Raw genomic sequence first — 21,906 nt, 5'->3', positions numbered from 1 at the left:
AGTGATTTTACCACCAATCTTGAAGAAAACGAGACATTTGATCTTGCTATGAATCCCAAATTATTGCATGTCCATCTTTTATAAAGTCTCAAAGATACTTTAGGAAGTTGAATGCTGTCATAAAAAACCCATGCACACCAATCAGTTCCATGGACAGAACCAAGCAGGTGGAAATCTTGAATAGAAGGTCAGTCTACACAGGTGGCTTAAAATAATTTACACAATAAATCTTTGGAAGGACAACATTGACTTCTAATCCCTCTACCTCTTTATTTTTTTTCTCTTGCTACGTTTTTGAGTGAAGTGTTGTAATGAACATCATAGGGTGCTTGCACTAATCACCAGTATCCAAAGATAAATGATGATGCAGATAATGATACAAATTTTATAAAACACCTAAAATACAGAACAGATTTATTGTCTTTGTTACAGTTCATAAAATACATGAATGAAAATTTAGAAGTTGGGGAAAATTTTTATCTCGAAGCAGAGATGGCCCTGACAATTTTCTATGAAATGTAGTTGATATATTGATGCTTGCATTGGGAGTGGAGGTGGGGAAAGGAGATAAAGAGAGATAGGGGAGGGTTTTCTTTACTCAAAGAATAACAAGGTAATTTCTGTAATTTTAGATACTACTCAAAGAGGACCCAGCATATAATTGGGAAAAAACAAAAAAAAGTAAAGGACTTCTGATTATCTTTTACATTGCAGAGAATCTTGGTTTGGATTCTGAAGTTGCTAAAGCAAATGCCATGGGTTTTGCTGGATGCATGTCTTCGGTCCAGTACAACCACATAGCACCACTGAAGGCTGCCCTGCGCCATGCCACTGTCGCGCCTGTGACTGTCCATGGGACCTTGACGGAATCCAGCTGTGGCTTCATGGTGGACTCAGATGTGAATGCAGTGACCACGGTGCATTCTTCATCAGGTACACTCAAGAGCATGCACAAGGGAGCTTCTGTCACTAGCACTACTTTTTGTGTCTTCAAGAAGCTTCCAGATTAAAGAGTTGGCTAATGTGACTCAGTTTTTACCTTGTATAATAACAGGTGGCTAAAAATTATGACTGATATTTCATGGGTGATTTTATACATATTTGATGTAGTTTTATTTTTAATATGATGAGTAATTAAAACTAAATGCATAGTTGTGTACTTTGCTTATTATGCACGTATATAATGCATTGTGTATGTGTGTGTGTGTGTTTGTATACATAGTCACTACTGTTGAAGTGGATACTGCTCCGAGAATTGACGTATTTAGAGAACAGGGAGGCAGCAAGCTGGTTCCTGAACTAACATGATAATTCATGTGATTAAAATAAACCTTTTTTAGCTTTATTAAGAAATAATTGACAAATACAAATTATATATTTTCAAAGTGTAAAATGTAATAATCTGATAAACATGTGCATTGTGTAATTACTATCACAATTAAATTAATCAACACATCACTTCACAGTTACCCTTTGTGTGTGTGTATATGTGTACACATCTGATGAGGACACTTAAGATTTACTATTTTAGCAAATGTCAAGTAAACAATACAGTATGAATAACTGTAATAATCATGCTGTACATTAGTTCACCAAATTTTGGGCCGGGTGTGGTGGCTCATGCCTGGAATTGCCGCACTTTGGGAGGCCAACGCGGGAGGATCACCTGAGGTCAGGAGTTCGAGACCAGTCTGGCCAACATGGCGAAACCCCATTTCTACTAAAAATACAAAAATTAGCTGGCCGTGGTGGTGGGCACCTGTAATTCCAGCTACTTGGGAGGCTGAGGAATGAGAATCGCTTGAACCTGGGAGGCAGAGTTTGCAGTGAGCCAAGATCGTGCAACTGCACTCCAGCCTGGGGTATAGAGCGAGACTCTGTTTAAAAAAAAAAAAAAAAAAAAAATTCACCAAAATTTATCATCTTCTGACTGAAAGCTTGTACTCTTTAACCAACAACTCTCCATTTCCTGCACACACCAGCCCCTGCCAACCGCTGTTCTCTCTGTTTCTATGAGTTTGACTTTTTTAGATTCCACATATGTTATATCATATAGTATTTGTCTTTGTGTGTCTTGTTTATTTCAAATTGGCATAATGTCCTCTAGGTTATTCCATATTGTCACAAATGGCACAATCTTTTTTAATGCTGAAAATTTCCAATTGTGTGCGTATATGCCACAATATCTTTAATCATTTAAGCATTAACAGAGAGTTTGTTTCCATATCTTGGCGATTGTGAATAATACTGCAGTAAACACGAGTGCAGAAAGCTGCAGGCATCTCACTCCCTGATTTCAAACTATATTGCAAAGCTGTAGTAATAAAAAAAAAAGCATAATACTGGCATAAAACAGACACATAGACTAATAGAATGGAATAGAGAAGCCAGAAATAAACCCAGGCTTATTTAATCAACTAATCTTTGGCAAAATTTCCAAAAATGCATAATGCAGAAAATGTTGCTTATTCAATAAATTGTGCTGGGGAAATTGAATATCCACATGCAAAAGAATAGAATTGGACCTTTATCTTATACCATATAAAAATTAACTTGAAATGGATTAAAACCTTAAATATAAGACCTGAGACTGTAAACTCCAGGAAGGGAACATAAGGACAAATCTCCTTAATATTGGTCTTGAAAATATATATATATTTTTACATGACACCAAAAGTATGATCAACAAGAGTGAAAATTTAAAAAATGGGACTGCATGAAACTAAAAAACCCTGTGTATAGCAAAGGACACAATCCACAAAATGAAAAGGCAACCTACAGAATTGGAAAAAGAAATGTTTTTAAACCATATGACTGATGAAGAGTTAGTATCCAAAGCATAAAAAGAATTAATATAACTCAATAGCAAAAAAAAAAAAAAAAAGAAAGAAAGAAAGAAAAGAAAAACACTTCAAAAAATAGGCAAAGGATGTGAATAGGCTTTTTTTTTTTTTTTTCACAAAAGACATACAAACATCCAACAGGTACATGAAAAGGTGCTTAACGTCATTGATCGTCAGGGAAATGCAAATCAAAACCACAATGAGATGTCACTTCACAGCTGATAATATGATGGCTAGTATCAAAAAGACAAGAACAACAAATGTTGGAGAGGAAGTGCAGAAAATGGAACCCTTTCACACTCCTGGTGGGAATGAAAATTGGTACAGCCATTATGGAAAAGAGTAGAGAGGTTTGTCAAAATATTAAAACTCGAATCCTATTTCTGAATATGTAATGAAAATAAATTAAATCAGCCTTTCTTAAAAGTAGAAAAAACCCATGGCACCATCATCCATACATTCTCTGCTTCACTACTCTCTAAGTGTCTTTTCTATCTTTTCTTAGTCACTGTCATTTTGGGTGTCTGAAAATGTATCTGGGATTTTGTCTTAATCAGGCATGATAAGGTGACAGGCATGAGATGATTGCCTTTGAAAGAAAAGTTTATTTCTTACAGTTCTCAAGAAAAAGAGATACATTCTACCACTCAGAGCCACATGGAGAAGTGCTAGGGTTGGTCAGGAGGGAGAAAGAGAAAGGGGAAAGTGTGGTGGGGTGGCTGTGTTACAGCTTCCATGGGAAGGAATGGGGTGAACCAGGTAGGCAAGCTTGAGCCAGTTAGAATTGGATAGTTTGAATAATGTGGGCAGGATCTGCGCTACAGGGGTGGTCTCTAGTTATCTAATACTTGGCCTTGAGTGATTTAAGGCAAGAGAAATACTGGGTTGTGAATGTGAGTTAGATAAATGGATTAGTGTGGGAGATGGGCTCTGGATTGATTGGTTTGTGTATAAAATGCATGCTTGCAGGCCTGTTGTTTGCTATCTCTAGGAATCAGCTAGCCCTGAGAGGGGCAGTGTCTCCCTGGCCAGCAAGATCCTCAAGATGTCAAAGCATCATAAATACTGATTTAAAAAATGACTAATACACTGGGATAAAACCAAGACATCAACATGTATCAACAAGTCAATATAATATAGATAGAAACAGTGATAGTGTCTTCATTCTGATTATGCTTTAAAGTGGTTTGTATATGGGTGAGGGGGTATTTTCAGATTTTTCTAGGATGCTTTTTCTAAATCCATGGGATATATATTTTGTTCAGATTTTGCTGCTAATATTGGTATGAAATATGGGTTTTGCAAGTAGTGGTGATGAAGAGGCTAGGTCTGAGATGTTTGATAAAGCTCCCAGGTTACCATGGTATTGTTTTACCCTCCCCTTGCCTCCCAGCACACACTAAGAACAATAGTGGTAGGTGTTGAAGGGTTCTGGACCACAGTAATTTTCTATTACAGGCACAATTCCCCCAGCAGTGGTCTACGATAGGTCATGATGTGTTAGTAGGAAGATAAAAGGTGGGGCATCTTATTGCATTAAACAAGTCAAGGGGATTTTAATATCTTGGGAAATATATTGAGAAACACGCACTCTCTTTTATGTGGCAGGACTCTTAGCCAAGACTTGTAGCCCGAGATCTGTAGTGCCCAGTCCAATATTTTGTAAAAATTGAGAAATACATTTTTTAACAAATTTGGTAACCTGAGTAGGATATTTGAATATTTCTATCTACTCTTCCAGCAATGTATTGCCCACTCCTTTACTGTTTTATGTTTCACCATTTTATTCTTCAAATATGATTTTGAGTTCTTTCAGGTGATTCTTGTGATTCTCCTGTTGCCTTATTCATCACACATCTTTTAAGCAGCTACTTAGTGTTAACTTCCATAGTTAGTGGAGATAACAAAAAATAAGAAACATTTAAAGTCCCTAATTTTAGAAATCTGTAAAGATGATGGAAGGCAATGGTTCAGGGAATTAGGGTGTGGCATTGGATGCCCAGCACTATATCATAATACAGTGTGAGCAATGCTAAAGGAAAAATATGAACAGAGTTTTGGGTTGTATGGAACCAAGAAAAGGCAGCAAATACATTTTAGATGAACTAATGATAGATTTATAAATAATCTGGTCATGGCAATGCTTAGGGAGAAGGGTTTGCAATGTTCAGAAGACAGAAGCCCATTACAAAAGGAAATATGTAAGTTAAAGTTCAAATTTCTGGTAGAGTGTAGCATATTTAGTAATCAGTGAAAACCCCTCACAGGTAAATCATTAGGTGCAAGTGTAGAAGTCCAACATATTTCAATAATGAGGAGTTCCTATGGAATGTTAGCTCTCTCTCTATCTCTATATATACATAGATATTTCATAGAGATAGATACAGATAGTTGCTCAATGTCTATCTATATTATTATAGTATACAATAAATTCTATTCTATAATAGATATATAGATATAATATATAATATATAAATAATATATAATATATAGATATAGAATATATAAAATATATAGATCTTGATCTATATCTATAATTATATCTATATCTATATTTATAGATCAAGATCTATATATATGATATAAATAGATACATTTAAGCTGAGTCATTCTTTTTTTGAGAGGGGAATTGAAACTAAAAGATAGCTCTAAAATTGTTAAAGACAATTTAGACACACTGTGAAGAGAGAAGTACTATTGAAATAAATGAATAACTACCCCAAGGGTTACTTTGCAGAAGGTGTCCATTAAGCATGGATATAGGCATGGTATTTTTAACTTTTGTAGTCATGTTACTGAAGCTGTCATCATACTAGATCTGAAGTATTTTATTTGTAGCTTTAATAAATATTGGAGAGTTAGAATTAACAAGCTGGGTTAATGTATATTAATGTATCATTAGCAAAATTTGCTAGAAATGGGGAAATCTGTTGTGAAATCAATGTTAAGTAATAACCAAGGTTATTACTTTGGTTAATAATGTTAAAAGTAGTACATAGACTCAGTAAGGGAGAAACCATTGTAAGTCGGAGTAAGAAAAAAAAGCCATGAGGCTGGATGCAGTGGCTCACACCTGTAATCCCAGCACTTTGGGAGGCCAAGGAGGGCAGATCACAAGGTGAGGAGTTTGAGACCAGCCTGACCAACATGGTGAAACCCCGTCTCTACTAAAAATACAAAAATTAGCTGGGCATGGTGGTGCACACCTGTAATCCCAGCTACTCAGGAAGCTGAGGCAGGAGAGTAGCTTGAACCTGGGAGGCAGAGGTTGCAGTGAGCTGAGATCACACCACTGCCCTCCAACCTAAATGACAGAGTGAGACTCAGTCTCAATAAAAAGAAAAGAAAAGAAAAAAACAAAACAAAACAAAAAAAAGAAAAAGGTCATGATCTAATAAACCATAATGGATGATTCAGATTTGAATACAGTCATGTACCATGTAAAGATAATGGTCTGCATAGACGGTGGTCCTATAAGACTATCACGGAGCTGAATAATTTCTATGACCTAATGAAGTTGTAGCAATCATAAGGTCCTAGTACAATGCCTTATCCACATGTTTGTGGTGACTCTGGTATGAACTTACTCCTCAATAAAAGCCTCAGGCATTTTCTTCAGGAAATAACTCAGAAGAAGGCATTGTTATGGTAGCGTGTGGTACCTCTTGCATATTGTTGGCCTTGAAGACCTTTCAGTGGGACAACATGAGGAGGTGGAAGACAATGATATTAATGTCATGAATCCACATAAGCCTGATCTACTGTGTATGTTTCTGTCTTAGTTTTCAGGAAAAAAGTTTAAAAAGTAAAAAATAATAGTAAATAAATTTAAAAATAGAAAAAAATCTTCTAGCAAAAGGATATAAAGAAAGAAAATATTTTTGTATAGTTGTATGATATTTGTGTTTTAAGTGTTATGACAAAGAAGTAAAAAAGTCAAAAAAATAAAAAGTTCACAAAGTAAAATAGTTATAGTAAGCTAAGGATAATTTATTATTAAAGAAAGAAAAAAAGTCAATAAATGTAGTGTAGCCTAAGAGTAAAGTGTTTATAAAGCCTGTAGTAGTGTAGAGTAATGTCCTGGACCTTTACCACTTACTCACTGACTCGCCCAGAGCAACTTCCAGTCCTGCAGGCTCCATTCATGATAAGTGCCCTGTGCAGGTGTAGCATTTATTTAAATCTCATATTTTTACTCTGCTCTTTCTATGTTTATATATGCTTAGGTACACATATACTCACAAATGTGTTATAGTTGCTTATAGTATTCACTACGGCAACATACTATACAGGCGTGTAGCCTGGGGGCAATAGTCTATACTACATGTACAGCCTAGGTGTGTCATAGGCTGTACCACCTAGGATTGTGTGAGCACACTCTATGATTTCCACACAACGACAAAATTGCCTAATGACACATTTCTCAGAATATATTCTCACCATTAAGCTACACATGACTGTATTTATAAAGAAGCAGGAGGCATTTTAAGTAGGTGGAGTAGCACAGGGATATACAAGAATAACAAGCACAGTGGACAGTGTGATACAGGAGATCTAATAACTAAATATTTTGAATTTCCTCTCTTCCTGTCTCCCTCCCTCCCTTTCTTTCTTCTTTCTTTCCTCCTTGTCTTCTACCCATCTTTTACCATACCTCATCCCCTCTCTCCCTCCCCCTTTTATTGACTCCTCTGATTTCTCATTTTCCACCTTCTCTTTGTCTGCCCGCTCTCTCTCTGTCTCTAACACCCACTATCATCATCATCACCCCATTGTTATCAATTGGTGATATATATATATATGTTCTTCTCCATGTATGTATGCATGTATGTAGGTCATCCAGGTGTACAGAGATGATTAATAATATCAATTTCCAACTCCAAGTTTTTTCCACCAGACCCACCTTATCAATGTCACCAGTTCTGAATACCTGCTCCATGGCCAGCACCTTCTTTAATTACAATACCCTTCCCATTTGACCCCATCAGCCTCTCTCTCATGTTGATTTGTTTCTGCTCCAATTTCGAGAGTCCTAGGAAAAGGCCATCCCTGTACACCACAAATGGCATCAACTACCACACTCCGTTCACTTGAAGACACAATAAATACTTACCAAACATCTTTCACGTGTGTCTCCACATGGCTGTGTGGCAAGTGCTGCGGTATGAAGAAGTGTGTGTCTTGGTTTTTTCATTAGCAAGCTTGAGGTCCCACTCATGAGACTAGGATGTGCATGTTTATACACATATAAATGTGTATGTAATTAATAGTAAGCAAAATTATAAGAAGAAACAAGATTTAGTGAGCACTTACGTTGTATCAGCCACTGTTGTAAAAACAAGTATATTAACTTGTATAATTCTTACAAAACCTTTTAAGGCAAAGACTATCATTTTTACCATTTGACAGAGAAGAAAGTTTAAATGACACATGACAGGACTAATGATGTCATATGGGGGCTTGAGTTCTGTTGCTGCCTGCACATCACCAATCTTGATATTTTTCGAGCAGCAGAGAGGAGTAATAGAAAGACTCTGAGTGCAGTAGTTGGATAGCTTTGGTGTGAATTTTGCCTCTTCCATGAATGATCTGTAGGACTTGGACGTGTTATTTGATTGCTTCAATCTAGTTTCCCTATTTGCCAAAGGGGAACAACAATACTCATGTTGTAGTCATTTTCCAATGATCAAATGATACAACAATAATAATCATAGTGGCTACTTATAAGTGTATAGGTCCTGAAAATTTAGCATGCATTATATAGACACATATAGATATTACTACTCTCCTTTAATACATATGCAAATTTATATTTAAAAAGAGGTCTTCCTCAATGTCACCAGACCAACAAACAACAGAGCAAAGACTCAGATTAAGGCCTGTGTACCCTTAAACTTGATGCTTTTTCTTATATCATATATGGTACTGGACACACAGTACAATTCCTCTCTCATCAGTGAGGCCTGCTCCTGAAGGTGTTAATTCTCCAGCACTTTTGTTCTTTACTGTCAGTAAACTCAGGATCCTTTTGCATCTGAAGAAAACTCTCAAGCAGAGCAGGGCATCATGCATAGGAATAGGAACTGTCCAGCGAGGCAACAGGCGACATTAGGAGCAGGGTGAGGGCATGTGGGCAGGATACCACCATCCTCCGTTTTAACCCCTTATCTTACAATTTGCATATAAACAAACAGGGCCATTGAACTATGGGGTGTGAGCAGTGCACTTCAAATGCTTTTTGCTTGTGCATGTTTTTTGAGTTCCTTGCAACATGTCAACTCACAACTAATTGAGGGCACCTGGTGTAATGCACAGGTGTGTCATTCCAGGTAGGCCACACTGTAGGCTTCTTTCCAGTGCTTTGAGTGAGAAGTAAAGTCCCATGTCTTTTACTCCTTTCAGATCCTTTTGGGAAGACAGATGAGCGGGAACCACTCACAAATGCTGTTCGTAGTGATTCGGCAGTCATCGGAGGTAAACAATTCATTGTTGTTGAATGCAAAAAGACATAAACGATCCTGTATTCTGGAGAAAGTTATCTGAAGCTTTCCTTAATTATGGCCATCCAGCACTCAGAGCCCCCTACATTACCTGCAAGACTGTGGGCTTTTCATGAGTAGTCCTGTGTGCTGAATGATCAAAAGCACCCTCTGCCGACACCAGCAGCTCTGCGGATTCATCTTGCCTCTAATTCATGAGGCAGCTGAGCACTGAGTCAACAGCTGGAGAATTTACTTACAGACAACAGCTCACATTCTGCTCATTTCATACAGTTTTCACTGTTTCTAAAATGCAAACAAAGCAAACCAATAAAACTAAATACGGGGAAGAAGCCATGTTGGGGCAGACAATGGGTGAAGCCGCAGTCCTGTTGAGTGTTCCCCACCAAGTGATTTGGGTTAGGTCTAATGAGCAGGGTGAAGCCCACAGAACTGTAGTTGCAAATCTCACTGCACATATGGTTACAGATGCAGACCTTGTCTGCTCTTCTGTGAGCTCAGCTCTCCTGCTTTTCCATTTTCTCATTGCCTGTTGGCCTCCCCACTTTTTTATTCTGCTTCAGCTTGGCTTCCTCCTGCTGTGGCTTGATTTTTCCATCTGGGTCTACCAACACAGAATGATTCCCAAGCTTTGCTTCATGTAAGATGCCTGTGAAAGACCAAACTCATTTCTATCTGAGAAACATAACCTTAGCATGTGCCACCATCCCTGCCTTCTGGAAGCCTAGATGAACTGATCCTTGGCAGATGGAGTTTTCCTTTTAAAAACCTGCAGTATCTCTCCATTTAGCTTATATTTAATGAGCCTTGCTATGGGTCAGGCTCTGTGCTAAGTAGAGGAATATGGGGATGAATGAGCCAGCGAGGAGATGGGTAAACAGACAACAAGACAACCAGTGAAGGCTGTTCTGAGGGAGGAGGTACAAAAGGCTATGGGAGCACAGAGGTGCACTCCTGATAACATGAAGAAAGGAAAACCACGCCTTTCCTTAAGGAAGTTCCTAAAACTTCTGACCTGAATTTTTGCTCCAGAGAAGCTGGACCACCTTAATTTTTGTTTGGCATAGAGAAATATGGGAAAGAATTTTGTGCCTATTTCTCTTTCAATAATTTCCCATTTGACAAGTGGAAAAAAAAAGACTTTTGTGACTGCTGACTCCTCTCCAGCTATTTACATGCTCTATGAGTCTCTTTAAGGACAGGAAAGTCATCTGACCCCCTAGGAAAATTCCTGGAGGCTTGCACAGCTGCTGACTCTGACTATCCCATGCATTGAAGGAGTAGGAACCAGTTTCCTATTTCATCTCTTAATGCTGCATCCCACTCATGGGAGTCACTCACTACCACCCAGTTTATTCATAGACTTGCTAACTTAGATGATTTTACTCTTACTTGTTCTAACATAGTTGTAGAAAATGCCACAAACTGATTTAGGAATATATATTTATAAAAATAAATCTTAATCATGGCCTCAGTTCTAAAAACAATTGGTGGAAGACATGCAATCCATTTATGAAACTTACAAATGTCCATGCTTCTGTAAATCATAATGCATTGTGCCCAAAAATAGCTTTCTAAAATAGACACTTTTCCTCAATATCTCCTCTCCTTAGAAAAATGAAACAGCAAAATATAGAACTTATTACAAGTAAATTCTTTGCTTATCATACATATTTTTAAATATTTTCATGCTGAAATACTACATTCATGCAGAGACACATCTGCCGCTTCCACGTTTTCACTATTCCTTTGTTGATATTGCCTTTCATGTTCCAAGAGCCTTCCTGGCAAAGGTAGGGGTGAGACCCTAGGGTAAGCAAGAATAGCTTGCAACATAATCCAGTTAAATCACACACAGTCAGAATAAAGGGGAATCCGATGGGTCTGGGCAGAGGTTTGCCATATCAGTTGACTTTGAGTTTCTCAAGAACAGAGGCATCTTGTCACTGAATGAGCCTTAGTTTAACAGAGTTCAGAGCAGTGTAAAAATGTTCTAAATTTATAGCGATCATTTCATTATTAATGAAAATGTTTTAGCAAAACAAACATGTAACATAAAACAAATTTACATCAGGAGAACACGTGTTAAGATGTGAGATATTTAAGTACCATTTTCTAAGATGCTAAAGTAACTCTGAAATACTTAGTTGTGAGGTGACAAAAAATGGGCTAATTACAAATGATTCTGACACATTATTTATAGCAGACTTGAAAAATTTACAAAGAAACCCTTTGCTAGTCCAATTCCATATGTATAAGATGGTATTCTCAGTTCTTTAAACAAAACCTTCTATGGTTGAAAGTGTCTCTCGCCCCCAGTTAGTCTGAAAGAAGGAGGTTTTACAGTAATTGAAGACAGGGCCTTTCAGCAGGTCTTTATTTCTGGGCAGGTGGCAGAGTTGTGTTTGTGTGATTTGTTTTGTTTTGCTTTCTCTCCTAAGCATTCCCCTCATCTGGCGGGAATCCACTCTCCTGAGCAGATGATGCATGACGATTTCCTTCTCTCTTTCCTTCCCCTTTCTCTCCAGGGGTGATAGCAGTGGTGATATTCATCATCTTCTGTATCATCGGCATCATGACCCGGTTCCTCTACCAGCACAAGCAGTCACATCGTACGAGCCAGATGAAGGAGAAGGAATATCCAGAAAATTTGGACAGTTCCTTCAGAAATGAAATTGACTTGCAAAACACAGTGAGCGAGTGTAAACGGGAATATTTCATCTGAGAAACTGCAGGGTTCCTACTACTCTTTTTTCTTGTTGTTCAATTATCTCCTCCCCCTCTTCTCTCCTGTCTTTTGATTTGGTCATTCTCTTTATTTTCTGCTTGCCATGTCTTTTCTGGAACATACTTGCATCCACCACAGCATCAATTCCCTTGATCCAGCCCAAGAGACCAGGCAGCCATGGCCACTGCCTTCCTCTCTGATGAACCTATCGGGTGAAAACGACCACTCAAGAGACTGACTTCACCATTCAAGACAAGGAAGAGACACATGTGTGCACTCCTGCATGTTCAGTTCTGTACTTCCAGTATCTAAAATGCACTGTTCAGTTTTCCAACCACTTGGTGGTTCAGGCTTGCTTTGAACCTGAGCTCTTAGGCACATGACGGTCATTCCTGACATCCTCCTCAGCTCAAGTCTATTCTTACCATGGAACCCAGGGCAGGGAGAGAAGAACCTAGAGGCCCGGTTTGCTTTGGTGGCATTGTAAAAAGAGTAAGAGAGGTTTGGTTTGTGGTGGTTTACTTTCTTTACCATAAGCAATCCCTTGCCTTAACTCATCACCCTTTTTCACTATGACCCTTAGACCCTGAGTATTTTCAAATATATGATTGCTGATAGTAGTGAGCAAAACTACTTTATTCCTTTCTTACCACTCTCTCCTGGGGCCGACACATTGGGACAGCATACCATAGCATAAAGCTAGGGGATTCATGGAATAGCAGCTTGAAACTAGGAGGTAACAAGAAAGCTTCTAGGAAGTAGATGTTCCATATCTTCAAAATGCCTCCTCCAATTTTGTAAGAATGCTAGCTAGGTATTCCTGGGATTGTTATACTGAGAGATATATATATATATACACATACACATATGTGTATATATGTATATATATGTGAGTATATATATACACACACACACATATATATATACACACACAAACACACACGCACACATATATATTGCTGCAGCATAAAGAAATTGAAATAAAAGTTTAAAATAGTACCCGGTTCAGTGAAAGAGCCTAAACCATCTTAACTCAGCTTTAAACAAAAATTAAATCAGGAAAAAATGAAAAAAAAAAAGTGCATGAAATAAGAAAAATACCAAACAGAATTCTTCCCTTCCATTCACTCACTAAAGACCTGGTGAAGATAGTTAATTCAAATTTGCAAGTTTCACATTTTTTAACATCAAGCTATTCTCCAAGAAGTTTAGGATGCATTAACATAAGTGACATGGTCACCTCTAGCTAACTAGCATTGCTTGATCTCAGAGGAGCCCTTAGGTTCTGTAGCATATCACATTTTCAAATCTGCTATACCCTATATACATAAAGACCCTTCCAAACATCTTTTTATAGGCTTAAACTCCCAAAAGAGGTGGTGACAAATTTCAGGGTCTTTGTCCCTTTTGGTAACAAAGCATTGAAAACAGTCATTCCTTCAAGAAGGCACCTTGAGCTCATCCATGGGGTGGCGGTAAAGATCTTAATGATTTTTCTGTGGCAATATGCATCATTCTTTGTCCTGGGCCATCTTGGAGAAAAAGGTAAGGAGAAAACAATGTAAATGCTCCAAGATGGTGGAAATGCTCATGTAATGATTCTTAGGTGTGGAAAATACTTGCTGATTCTCTTTATGAGGCAGATTCAATTCGGAAAACAATGACCACAGCTCTATTTGCCATCCTTGACAGTTAGCAGACATTCCAACTTGTGCTTAGGGTACACTGTCTCTCGCCTCTCACAATGAGGAACTTAGTTTCTTCATTCCATTTCAAACACAGCTTTTCGTTCAGTTTGAGAGCTTATGAGTTAAGGATTTAGTTTGCAATCATATTTCTCTATTTTAAGATGTTGTTTCAAATGCATATTCTCTCCTCGAAATTTTCTGTGGATTTGAGCTTAATCGCTTTATCATCTACATGATATCTTTTGGCTAGTACATTTATTTTAAAGTGATTTTAACCATGATACCATTTCTCTCCTTTTAGTTTTAATAAGATGAATGATTCTTTAGTAAGATGAAGGATCTTTAAACACTGTTTTCCCCTGCCCTTTCCTCCCTTTCTTCAATTTTCATTTTTGAATTTTCTATTTCCATAAAAAGGCTATATAAATCAGCCTTGTGCTTGGCTATATATTCCTTTGTCCCCTGAAATAAAAGTCACCATGAAGTGTAGTAGGTTTAGCCTGAAGCAGCTCCAATAATGAAATAGAAAGGCAAAGGAAGGTATGAGTAATAAAGCTGGAACTCTTCATTATTCAATCTTTGAGCAGTGAGGACTATGTTTTGCTGACATAGTGCTAATAGAAGAAATGGAGACTAGCAAAGGCTAACTCAGAGGATTTGATTTTCTCATCTAAGTATATATGCTTGTAGATTGTCCTGTAGGATGAAGAATCTGTGAAGCTCTATCCTGACCACAATGGCACTACAAAATCAACTGGCATCTTCCTCACGTGTGTAGACTCCATGCACACTACATACCACAGACCTAAATGTAGATGCCAGGACAGTGCCGTCTACACGCCACTCCTATAAGTAGTCTCAGGGCTAAAGCAGAATTATTTTTACAGGGTTGAATTATTTCATAACCCCAGAGAACACTAACTTTCACTAGATATATATGAAATGCAAGTGAGCCGTACCCTCCAAAGTAGAATGTAATTTACAATTAGAAATCGTGCTAACTCTGACTGTCTTTCCTCAGTGGTACCAAGATCTATGTAGTTTTATGTAATTGTTCAATTGTGTGAGTGTTTCAATCCTTCTGCAATTATCATCTCGAAGGAGACTTTGAAAGCATCTTAATCTCTCTTTAACCATTTTTTTTTTTCTTTTTCCTACCACATTCAGGTTTCCCAACTACATGCTCTGGCCAACTGGGCCACCATGATCTCTTCCACTTAAATCCTCAGCCTTCAATAACTGCTGTTTACAAAAAGATCTTATGGAATATGGATCACTTTACAGTAAAGCCAAAAGTACTTGTGAAATTTCACATTTTAATGGAGCTGTTTCATTGATATTTTTTTCCACCAAACAAATCTATTTATGTAAGCAACAGTATATTTGCTTACTCTAAAATATATTTATCCTACTGCATCATTTATTGCATATATAGCCTCAATTGCCATCTTTATGAAAATTTGTCTGGAGAAATAGACATTTGTCATTTCTATAGACATATTTTTATGACTAACTTTGCCTCTTCTATTTACCCTCTGCTGTATGCAGAAGATTTTAAGGATCCTAGCAGTGATGTTTTAAAACAACTTTTTTCCTCTCCTTAGTAATAACAGAGATGGTATTAACTTGACTTCTACCTTTTGTCAGACTCATCTCCACCAATGGGTAGCAAGAGCAGGATAGAACAAAATAAAGAGATTGTTTTTCTTTTTTCATTCATGAAGTATTTATGGAATGCCAATGAGTGCCGGGCTAGGCATTGGGTGAACATATATAAATTACACCTTGTTTTTGCCCTTGGGGAGCTCAAAGTCTAGCAGGCAAGGCATGTATTGTTGCAACAGGGCCACACATAAAGTGTCCTAGAATGCAGCACAAGGTCCCGCACAATTATTTTTGTGAAGCATCTGCCAGACTGAAAGAAACGTAAATTTCTGGGAAATATCTGTTATTTTTTAAATTACTGCTTCCACCTTCTGTAAGCTGTTTTGTTTCTCCTCCTCAAAGTAGATATCTATCAACGCATATAGATTTCTGTAGAAAGGGGTGGATTGACTTTTAGGAACAGTAAGAATAGATGGTCTCTGTCTCTGCCATACATTTGGGGAGGCTGAATTCTCTACATTCTTGTCTCGGGTCAGGTTGGGGGATTCCAAAAGTCTTGCCTCCCATGAGTTGGACCTAAGAGTGTCCACTTTGGCCCCTCTCCTTCTCTTTTCTCAGTTCTTCCACAGCCATGTGTTTATGACCTATTGCATGCTGTTGTTCTTCCAGATGTTCCTGAAGGTGGTTTGGTTGTCATCCAGCTCTTCCTAAAACCCTCCTTAGTCCTGATGAGCCATTTTGACTCTACATAACATTTCTGAACCTAACTGAAGTCTACCCTTCCATCAGTAATTGACTAAAAAAATGTTGTCCATTTATGTGAGGTCTCACCTCTGAGCCTGAGTGAGTGTTTCCTGTCTTGAAGGTCATACTTGCTCCCTCTCTGCAGGAAGTTAATTCAGTTAGAAGAGTTGCACTGGGAGGGTGCAAGCACAGCCAACTTATCCAGTCCAAGATATCCAGGGAGATGAGGATCAGACCTGTTGAATTTTTTCTTAGGAAAGGAAAGGTCTTGACAGACTGTTCACCAACTGCCCTAGCTTCCTTTAAGCTTCCCCATAGCTACCATCCATCAGAAACTCATTGCAGCTGTAGCCTACCAAAAGGCCTTTGGGATACCTGTATGGTTCTGCCACTCATTCTTCCTTAACGAAAAGGCTTGGACATACTTAGTCCTCAATTATCCTACAGGTCATGTATCGACTAAATAAATAAACTGACTTCATTGTTTCTGAAGATGGCAAAGGCGATTAATGGAAGAAGATGCAGACAAACTCAAAACTTCCAGAAGTCTAGGAGGATAACTGAGTGCTATTTTGTGTCTCATGCAGTTTGAACATGTTTTCTTTAAAATACACATAATGTAATTGAATTATTTCTAAATACTGTTCTTGAGTCTTTCTTGACCTCTTCTTTTATCCCCTCTTTCATAGTCTTGTTTGTGGAACCATCTACTCTGCAGATTTTTATTGTCTCTAATTCTCAGCTCTGCCTTCACAAATTCCAAATTTGAACCACCTAAAGGGGAAAAAATGCAACACACACACGCACGCACACATGCACACTTTGTACAAATAGGGCTGTTATTCAACTTTTCTCTTGAACATTCTACATACATATCTGTTTGGTAGGGAGAGAAGCATTCCTCTTTTATGTTGACAATTATTTGAATCCTTCATATAAGATTTTAATAATTAACCGGTTTGCTATTTTTCAGTGATTATTTTATCTTATTTTGCACTAAGGTACTCTGAGGAAGAACAGAAAAGCACATTTTCTAGTGAAATATTGTACTTTGTAAGCTAGATGTCTGTCTTATGTAATGTTTATAGTCTACAAAGTGGCTGAGCAGACATGAACAAAGGTTAATGCAAAAGTTGGTTTTGGTTTCAACCACACCTGCTGCGAACTTGACGAAGAGGAAGAGGGGCCGGTGGCAGTAATTGGTGGCCATCTGAGGTGAGGAAGGAAATTGCTTCCACCATGAATCAGTGGTGGCAGCCTTTCCACTTTCATGGCTCCTCACTCAGGAGTCTCTTTAGTGCATTTGGATCATTGTCTTACTCATTAGGGAAAGAGGCAATATCATGGGCTTTGCATGAATAATTCTTTACTCACATTTGCATGATATTTTTTTACCTTCCAACACTTCTTCAGTCACATTCTTTTTTTTCAATTTTTAAATTTTTTTTCAGGATTTTCTCAGAGTGCTTTAGAACTATTATTATAATTATCTAACCTGCCCAGGTTAAGCACCCAGATACAACTTTCAGGAAATGAAACTGTCAGAAAACTGCCCTAGGTCTATTATCAATCAGAGCCCCTGTGAGTGGAAGTCCTCAGATTCTGGAATCCATCCAGTGTCTTTCTTTTCCTTCCATTCATCCTGACATGAATAAGCATACCATAACTGTAAGAAGGAGTGTAGTGTCCCAGCCCTGACAATGAGTACCGCCAGGGACCTACCATCTAACACCATCTGGGAACACTATTTTTTCTCAGTCCTTCCAGTTGACACAAGGAAACCCTTTATAAAATAGGACAAAATTAGGAGATTAGTCCCAAGCCAAGACCAAAGGTGAAGATAATTGTGTTAGTGATTAACGCCTGGTCTTATTTTAATGAGTGTCATAGTCTTACATGCTTCAGATGCCAGAAATATCTTCAGAGAACGTGAACAAAGTGCTGGATATGAAACAGGAATAATGCATTCCCCTACAGACTCTTTGAAAGGCTTTCTCTTTCAAGAAAACTTGAAGGGAAAATATTAACAGGCGTCAGCCTGGGCATACTTTCCCATCAGAGTCAGCCTCTATCCCAAACGTTTTACATGAAATATTCACCTAGTCTATTCTCTTTGAAAGGTAGTATAAACCTGTGTAACCTTGTCCTGCCTTAAATACTGTTGCAAAAAATACCAAACTTTGCTTAAAGCAGCATAGTTACATTGAGAAAGAGACTGCATTTAGTGAGGACAAAGACCAAGAATTTTCTCTTTCTGAATCTGGCAGTTGACAGGCCTCCTGATATCCTGTGTTGCCTTGGACTAACATTTTCCTTAGTCACTAGCCTAGGGCAGAAAGGCAGCCATGTATAAATGAATACCCATGGCCATGTTCCAATATAACTTTATTTACAAAATCTAATTTAGTTCATAGGTTACGGTTTGCTGATTCCTAAGATAGAGCATTACAGTGTCTGTTTCAGATGGGAAGTAAGTCTTCCTATGGCATGTTCAGGCCCTCCTTTTCAGGGAATGAGAAAGAGTGGGGAGGGTATTTCAACAAGTAATAAATTGCAGAATACCCTCCCCGCAAAAATACACATATGTCAGACTCTTTATTATGGTAAAAGCACAAAACAGGTCATCTTTTTGTGGAAATGCTGGAGTCTACCTTTTCCTTTTTATCTTCTGATTTTTGTTCCTAAAATAAAATCCCAAGTGATGTTGCCTCATTCCAAGTCAGTTTTGTAGACCATGTAACATGTCTTAATACACTGTATGGGGAAAAAATAAAAGTTAGCCTTAGATTTCTTTGTTTTCTATGGTTATTGTTGTACAGAAGAAAGATGAACTGTAAATAATGTATATTTAATAAAGAGAACATTTTGTATGATTTTGTGTGGAAGACGAATGTGCCTTGCTGTGTTTTCTTGAGTTAATGAAGAGTCAAACAATCCCTTAGCTCCCATTCTCATTCCTTAGACCATTAACTCGCAGACAACATGACCTGTGGGGTTGCTGGAGAAACACGAAACTCCCACTGGCTGGGTTTATTGATTTCAGCATGGCTAAAAGTGCTGTCCTGGGCTCCCTCATCGCTGAGCTGAGTTATCCCAGGCAACACGCCTGGCTCAAATGTGTACAAGAGCAAGCTCATTGATTCAGTCAATGTCAGCTTCAGTGATCTGGAGCCACCTTGGTTTCAGCTACCCACGTGAAACTTCAGACTCTCCTCCATCCTCATCAGTGCCCACTCACAGGAACTGTATTTATTCTGCCTCCTGCCCTACATCTTTTTCTTACAAAGGACCTTAACCCTATGTGTTTGAGACTAAACAAACACTGCTGTGAAACAGAACCCACTTCATGTGGTGCTTATTAAGCCTTCTATGTATAAGGTAGTCAGCACACACACACAGAAATTTTAAAGGGATGGTAATTTCAACAGAAGAGAGACACTACCAGATTTACCCTTAAGTAAAACCTAACTTGGTTTATGGTCCTTTGGAGAAGGGACAATAGCAGGATAGGAGAAGAGGAGGAGAGAACAGTTAGGGGCCATTTCAAAAGCCTGAGGGAGGGTGGTGCTGGCTTGGACTAGCACTGTAGCAGCAAAGATTCTAGCAGTAGCTGGGTCTGGACAGAAACAACAGGGATGGTGGATTGGAAAGAGAGTGTGGAGGGGAGAAAACAATCAAGAAAGCTTGGATTTGGGGCTTATGCACCTGAGTAGATTGGGGCAGAGTTTTTGTTTTATTTTGTTTTGGAAAATGGTGGCTGTAAAATGAGAAGGGTAGACAAGTTTAATTTGAGATTTTGTTAAGTTTGAGGTTTAACTAGGCAGCAAGTATAGATGGAAGGTAAGTGGCTGGGTACATGTCTGCAGTTCAGCAGTGAGGTCTGGTTCGCAGACACTTGAGAGATGTGTATATGTGTATATGTCTACGTATGAATAGGTATATCCACACACACGGCCATGTGTGCATACACACACATGCACACAGGTTGGCATCATCTAGGGCAGGAGTATAACTAGGACATAGATCTAGAAACAATGGATGTTCTAGAAGGATAGGCTACACAAGGGAACCTGTAAAGGTGCACTGAAGAACGAGGAAAACCAGGTGAGTCAGTTGGAGGCCTGACTACAAAGTGCTTCATCAGGAGGAAGCAGAGAGTTATTAGATGCTACTGAGAAACTAAGGCAGGTGAGAATAAATAAAAGCCACAGGCCTAGCAAGATTAAGGCACTGATGACCCTTTCTAGAGCCATGTAATGAAGAAGTTGGGAGAAAATATGATTGGAGTCAGCTGAAAAGTTGGTGAAGCGCCGGGGAGGCGTGGTACAAGACTCAGGGCCTATGAGCAGTAGAGATGCGTGAACATCAGAGCCTGGAAGACTGGGGCTCAAATAACATAAAACCCCTTTCCCTAATTTTGTGATTTGAAATAAATTAACCAATGTAACCCTTATATTTTGCAGATAAAAATTGGGAAACAAAATAAAACCAAACCAAAACAACTTCACAGATCCTGAGGATTGAATGAGATCATGCACACTCACCAACCATGGAGATTACATGGTCAGGGGCTCTCTACAATGCTGTGTGTCATTACTTAATTTTTTTTATCATATTCTAATCTATAGGAAATAAACACACATATCACACAGAATCAAATAAAGTGAGGCATAGAAAAGGCAATCATGCTTAGTTCGGCATGAGGGGGTCAATCGTGATTTGTAAGCAAATCGGGCTAGAAATAAGTCTAATTCTGGCTCTGCCATAAATTAGGTCTGTGACTTTTAATAAATCATACGCCGAGAGCCTTTGAGATGTCTCCCTTGAAAGAAAGGTTGTGAACCTAAATAATGGAATGAATCAATTATCTTAAAAGAAATGTGATAATTTGTGACAGCAAAGAAATTGGCCTTACAGGCTTTTGGACAGAGTCATGACTTAAAATGTTTTTGTTTTTTGTTTTTTGGTTTTTTTTTGAGACAGACTTTCGCTCTGTCCCCCAGGCTGGAGTGCAGTGGCATGATCTCATCTCACTGCAACCTCTACCTCCCAGGTTCAAGCAATTCTCCTGCCTCAGCCTCCCGAATAGCCTCCAGAGGTAGAGAAGTGAATCACCACACCCAGTTAATTTTTGTATTTTTAGTGGAGACAGGATTTCACTATATTGGCCAGGCAGGTCTCGAACTCCTGAACTCAGGTGATCCACCCATGTAGGCCTCCCAAAATGCTAGGATTACAGGTGTGAGCCACCGTGTTCAGCCAAAATGTTAACTCTTTTAATTGGTAGCTGAGGGATAGTAAGTGGATAAGTGCCTTCTCATCTCGTCTCCGAGTTTCAATTCCTCGTCACTCAAAAGATTTTATTGTATTTTTTTGTTTTGTTTTAAGCTATTAAATTTGTGGTAATTTGTTACACAGCAATAGAAAACTAATACAATCATATTCCTTAGCGGCGTCATCATCAACCTAAGCATGGTACCGCATAGGAATAACAGCATCTTCCTCATAAGGCTGTTATAGGGATACCATTAGTTTAATTTTGTTAAAGGCTTAGAACAGTCTGTGGTACATATATGAGTGTTTTAGGTTGTCAAAAGGTGTTTAAACAATATTCATATCCTCAGAAAAAATGTTAGCTTCTCTCCCTTCTTTTATTATGAGCTTGATTCTAGTCGCTTAGCAGAATCAGAGTAAAATGGGAAGTTCATGAAGGACTATGTTAGTTTGAGGTCTCTTTTTCATCCCTGCATTTGGTGTAGGCCAATGAATTAAAGGAGGAGAAAAAGATGTCTTTTAGT

General features: G+C 38.4%; 1 protein-coding gene across 2 annotated transcripts in view; it reads left to right on the top strand.

Moving 5' to 3' along the window:
- Window positions 1-18,981, top strand: part of CNTNAP5 (contactin associated protein family member 5) — an 876,843-nt gene extending 857,862 nt beyond the window's left edge. For both annotated transcript variants that reach the window (XM_055108578.2, XM_008953637.5), the window contains 3 exons: window positions 715-933; window positions 9,246-9,317; window positions 11,872-18,981. In XM_055108578.2, coding sequence (XP_054964553.1) covers window positions 715-933; window positions 9,246-9,317; window positions 11,872-12,068 — 488 coding nt within the window. In that variant the 3' untranslated portion in view covers window positions 12,069-18,981. The remainder of the gene's footprint in view (window positions 1-714; window positions 934-9,245; window positions 9,318-11,871) is intronic.
- The last annotated feature ends 2,925 nt before the right edge of the window (window positions 18,982-21,906 follow it).

This window comes from Pan paniscus, chromosome 13, assembly GCF_029289425.2.
Source record: "Pan paniscus chromosome 13, NHGRI_mPanPan1-v2.0_pri, whole genome shotgun sequence".
Lineage (NCBI taxonomy): Eukaryota > Metazoa > Chordata > Mammalia > Primates > Hominidae > Pan > Pan paniscus.
The sequence above is the reverse complement of the archived record's forward strand: the minus strand, read 5'-3'. Positions and strand labels throughout refer to the sequence as shown.